Raw genomic sequence first — 5,810 nt, 5'->3', positions numbered from 1 at the left:
TGTGTGTGTGTGTGTGTGTGTGTGTGTGTGTGTGTGTGCTACAAATCAATCTTAAGTGGGCTATCAAACAAATATGCTACATTTACATGTAATTCTGCTAAGTAAAACTGTCAGAAAGATTTTTTCGGTGTTTATCTTGCAGGTATTGATATATTTCAATATTTCTGCTTAGAGTTTGTTATAAAACCCTAATATGATTTACTGAATTTCTGTAATTTTCCCTTTCAGACTGTGTTTTGTAGTTTCAGTCTTATGTGCGCTTTTTATTTATTTATTTGTTTGTTTGTTTGTTTATTTCCTTTAAATTTTCACTGACAGACTTCTAAGCGCATCCCAATTTGCATACTTATGCACTATATTCTATGCCATCGTGTAGTATAAATATGTGTGCAGTGTGTTCACACTGGAAATTTTAAAAATAAGTAGTGCACTTTAGATGATGCACTGAAAAATACTCACATAAGATTGATACAACAGGCTACATAGTGTATAGTAAAAGTGCAGTGTATACACTTAGAATGTAGACTGATGATGCCAAAGCGATATTCACATGGTTGCTGACTGGTCTTCTTTATTACATATTTTTGCATTCTAAATTGTGATTGGTCTCATCTTACTTGTATATACTTACACAGCAAATACTTTGTTGTGCATGTTTATTCACATGCAAAATAAGTTGTGACAATGACAAAGCAGCTATGATGTGAAATTGTATTTATGCATGCAGAATCAAAGTCTACAACCTAAATATACCTTTCAATTCCTGAAGGAAATTAGAATCTAGTTTAAGTTTCAGATCAAATCAGCTCAAATGAAAATATACACTTTGTTCAATGTGAATAGCTGGTAAAAATACATACATACATAAATAAATATTATATACACTGAACAAAATTATAAACGCAACACTTTTGTTTTGCTCCCATTTTTCATGAGCTGAACTCAAAGATCTAAGACATTTTCTATGTACACAAAAGGCCTATTTCTCTCAAATATTGTTCACATTTTAGAGTGGCCTTTTATTGTGGCCAGCCTAAGGCACACCTGTGCAATAATCATGCTGTCTAATCAGCATCTTGATATGCCACACCTGTGAGGTGGATGGATTATCTTGGCAAAGGAGAAGTGCTCACTAACACAGATTTAGACAGATTTGTGAAAAATATTTGAGAGAAATAGGCCTTTTGTGTACATAGAAAAAGTCTTAGATCTTTGAGTTCAGCTCATGAAAAATGGGGGCAAAAACAAACGTGTTGCGTTTATAATTTTGTTCAGTGTATATATATATATATATATATATGGTCTTCTGAATATTGATACTAACAATGCAAAAGTACTGCCTGTGTTTTCCATATACTAAACAAATAATCAGAGTAAGAAATCCGGTTAACTTCTCATTCGGCTTTGCACATTTTAACACCAGGATATAAAAATGAGTTATTGGGACAGAAAAAAAGGCCAAGTAACAGGAAAAAAAGGGACAACTGAGTCATTGAATAATCCCTTCTGGTCCTGCTCTCAGGGCGGCCATAAAGTCCCGCCAAATGAAAAGAAAGTCACAATAAATGACTGCACCTAATTACGAGGTCTTCTATTACCATTAAAGGCGCAAACCTATAAAATATAGGCATATAAAGTCTAATTAACCATAGCTCCGGTTCTCTAATCCAAGCGCATTGGTTATGACAAATACTTAACTCACACTCTCATAATACAAAATGATTTACCAAACGAAAAGCTGCACCACACACAGAGCGAGAGGAGCAATTACTTTCGCAAAATAATCAAAAAACACACTTCAAAGCCATCTGAGTCTGTTAAAGTGAAGAGCCAACATAATTGTGGCAGCCATTCATGTCACGGCTGTGTCAGAACGGAAAAGCATGTGCCAATTCCCACCGCCTCAGTGCCTCCCGTGCTTAACCTTTGTCTACAAATAAGACACTGCTCTCCATTGAGCTCATTTTGCACCTCACTGAATATTGCACCACCTAATCTGACTTGATTACATCCAACTCATGTCGAAGCCCAAACCAACATACGGGAGATCAGATTCAAATCAATATGATTGCTGAAGTACAGCCCTGGGTTATCAGATAAGCATGGCAAGTACACAAAGACAATGAATTATGAGTGCATTATTATTGCACGGTTGCTTCTGAAACGTTGATGTATCGCTACACAACACAGAACGATCATTCATTTAAGTGTTTAGCCAAATCCACATTTCAAATGCAATTTTGGTTGGTCGACGGGATAGTAGTAAAAATAGCAATACTGCCTTTAAAACCCAGACCAAGCAAACTTATCACACAAAAATGGCTTTTTAAATACCCTCATAAATATTCACAGACTTAATGGGTAGCTCAGGGTTATGAATGTGGCAACAACAGACAAAATTGCCACCACCGCAAAAGTAATGAGCAACTAGCCCGTAGCTGTTCCTGAGAGAGAATAGTTTTAATATCAGCACAGCGCATAGAAAAATAACCTTTAACCGTCATTTTCACTATATATGTTTGTAGTGACTATATGGAAAATAAAGACAATGTGTTTTTCAGACAACAGATGGTTTAAGTCAACAAGCCAACGTGCCATCACTGAAGGGTATTCAAAAAAGGATTCATATTTTATACAGCAAGTCCCTAGACAAAATACTGACATGTTATAACACTTGAGAGTCGGTCTGATGGACGATTATATTCTTCTCGTTTAACATTTTCAAGAGAGAGAGATGTAACCAAAAATGTGTGCTAGTCCTTTTTAAACACAATTGAATGACTACAATTATAATTTTCCTTTAAAGATAAATAAATTAGTGGCAAAATCATATGCTCAAGAATATGTGGCCACTTAAAACCATATTCTCCAAATCACATTTCTGCTTATAACAGCTCAACGATGTTCTGTCATGTGCACGACGGTGAGGATAAAAACAAAAGAAAGGGGATAAAAGGTTTTAAAAATGTGAAGCAACTAAGACTCAGCTCAACAAAGGGAAAAAAAAAAAAGTGTGTCATCCAGGACAATAGCAACTCACCAAAGCAACGTATTCATGTTCATGTGAATTTGTCAATATAGGCCAAATGATAAATGCTCAGATATTTGGAAACGTTTCACTGTTATTGTTCATTTTCTCTGCTATATTGCTTTTGTATGGATTCATATCTGCACTCCATGGGTTCCTGTGCTCTGCCACATGGTGGGGATGTGGAGTGTTAAAAATCAGCCAATATTTAAGGCAGAGAATTATGCTGAAATCATATTGTAGTGGAGGATAAAAGTACATGAAAAAATAAATAGCATAATCCTAACCAGCAGGGGGCGCAATAGCTGAATGCCCTCATTAACAATGACGATTAAATAAGCTAAACAAATATGCAATATTTATGTTTGCATGATAAAGTGATGGATAAAGACAAACAAATCTAACTGGCAATTAGTAGTAGAGGTTTAAAACAAAACATACACATTTGCATTAAAAAAATGCATATTGAAAATGTCTTGAGAATTTTATAAGGGATTGTTTTATAAATGCAAACATCTCCAAATCCTACACAATATACATAACTGTGTCCATGTCCATTTAATAAACTGCAGCACTTAAACCACTAATCAACTGAATTTTAGATGATGCATCACAATATATTTGACTAATATCTAATTACATGTTAATTAGATTTATATTACTCATTAATTACAATGTAATTGCCCAAACATGAAGACTAATATAAAGTGTGACTGACTCATATGGGACTTTTGATTCATAATAATCTAATCAAACAATAATCTACAATCAGATACATTCAGTTTAAAGTCGCAGGAAGAAGTGGCACAAGCTGCTCTTTGTTTCTTTTATGTAGTTCAATTCAATTCATCAACACGCAATTCATCAAAATTAAAGTTTGTCCCAATCATATTTTACAAATGCATCTATATAAACAGAAGAGCAGTCACATCACCGGAGACAGCAGAAGTCAGCACTACGAACCCTAGCCAGCTGCCTACGAGACAGCATTTCTGGACATCATAGCTTTGCGAATGCGCGTTCGGAACGCGTCTACGATGCCCCAAAACGCTGTGAAGGTAGGTCGCTCACTGGGGTTTGAGACACAGCCGCTATCATGCGTCATAATGGGTTTCACTCGTATTTCGGAATGTGACCACGTCAGATCGGAGCGCATGACAAAGACATTTCATTCAGTAAAATGAATGCACATAAACACATAAAGCCCGCAGACGTACCACTGTTGCTCCAGCTCCCAGTCCCTGAAGAAGTCAAACTCGAATAGGTCCATGGTCGGTGTGTTTCAGTGAGGTGCCGGTGGCCGCATATGCAGGAACGGTGTCTGTCTCCCTCACTGACGCGCGGCGCAGCTCGCACTGCCGCTGCCTCTCTCCCGTTCAGCGACACGCAGCCCTTCGGAAGGCGGAGTCAGGGCTCGCTGGAGGCGGTCACACGTTCTGTAAAGACCGGCGCCGCACTTTGAACCAGAGCAGCTCCACCTGTGTCCAGCACACATCACCTGTGAACACACAGTCGAGAGCCTTTAATAATGCAATTTAAAACCAATTCATTCAACAAAATTGTTTTAGCAACCTTTTTATGATTATTATTATGATTATTATTATTATTTAGCCAGTCAAAACAGAATTAACTGTTGTCCAGTAGTTATAAAATATACAGCTTGTTCTGAGCCAGGTGTATTCTTTGTTTTTAATACAAAAAAAGGTTATATATGTGTAATGTAACATTAAGCAAGAATAACATTAATGAATCGATTAAATTTAACACTATGCATAAAACATTGTTAACCAAAATGTAATGTGATTAATGTAGTAATATTGAAATAAACATTTCAGAAAACAAACAAACAAATATAAATAAAAGTGCATGAAAACTTAATAAATAAATAAATAGGCCTATGCATTGCTTTGACCGTGTTATGAGATGAGAGACATGCGGATCCATATGCAAGCTTTTATTAAGAGACGTGGTTTTAACAGGCATGGGTCAGACAATGGCAAACAGGTATATCGAAGGCAAGGCAAGAGATAAATCCAGGTAGAAGGCAAAGGTCCAGGCAGGGGCAAACAGAAACAGCAAGCAAATGGTTAATCCAAGATACGTGGCGTGAATCAGAGACCAGGAAAACAGACAAGGCAAGACTAAGACTAGACTAAGAAAACTATGAAAACTTAAACAGGCTCGGTAAGGTCCCCTAAACAGGGATAAACGCAAAACAATACATGAGACTAAAGTGTTATTGGTAGCAGCTGTGTGTGATTGGTTTCAGGTGAGCTTGTGATTAGTGCAATGGAGTATGGGAAATGTAGTCCAGGGTGATGTGTAACAGTCTGTGTGGTGCGAGAGTCAATATCATGGAAGGGCTCTGGTGGCAAGTGGATGGAAATGCATGGATCGGATTTGTGACAGACCGTTTTATTTTGTATTAATTATAAATAAAGAAACAATTATTGAATAATGGCTGAATTATTCAACCTAATGACATTTAGAGTGTACAGATGTCTTCAAAATTAAGGAATCAGGCCCAGGCCCACATTAATGTTGTCTGAATAATTTACATGTGCTATTTTTTTATTATTCCTAATATGCAAAATTATACAGTAATATGACACTAATAATAATAATAACAATAATAATAATAATAATGATGATGATAATAATCATCATCATCATCATGCATTTAACAATATTATTAAGTACATTTTTGTAACGAATTAGTCCACTGAAGGCGAGCGTAGTGAAGAACCCAAGTGCAGTTTATTTACAAAGGTGATCCAAACAT

General features: G+C 36.3%; 1 protein-coding gene across 1 annotated transcript in view; it reads right to left on the bottom strand.

Moving 5' to 3' along the window:
• LOC107703651 (AF4/FMR2 family member 2-like) overlaps positions 1–4,441 on the bottom strand; it is a 248,303-nt gene extending 243,862 nt beyond the window's left edge. Inside the window, exon 1 of the mRNA XM_016506365.1 lies at positions 4,246–4,441. Within this exon, the coding sequence (XP_016361851.1) occupies positions 4,246–4,298 (53 nt within the window). The 5' untranslated portion in view covers positions 4,299–4,441. The remainder of the gene's footprint in view (positions 1–4,245) is intronic.
• Between the last annotated feature and the right edge of the window lie 1,369 nt (positions 4,442–5,810).

This window comes from Sinocyclocheilus anshuiensis, unplaced genomic scaffold (genome assembly GCF_001515605.1).
Source record: "Sinocyclocheilus anshuiensis isolate Anshui unplaced genomic scaffold, SAMN03320099.WGS_v1.1 scaffold1027, whole genome shotgun sequence".
NCBI lineage: Eukaryota > Metazoa > Chordata > Actinopteri > Cypriniformes > Cyprinidae > Sinocyclocheilus > Sinocyclocheilus anshuiensis.
This window is presented reverse-complemented; position numbering and strand designations above follow the sequence as displayed.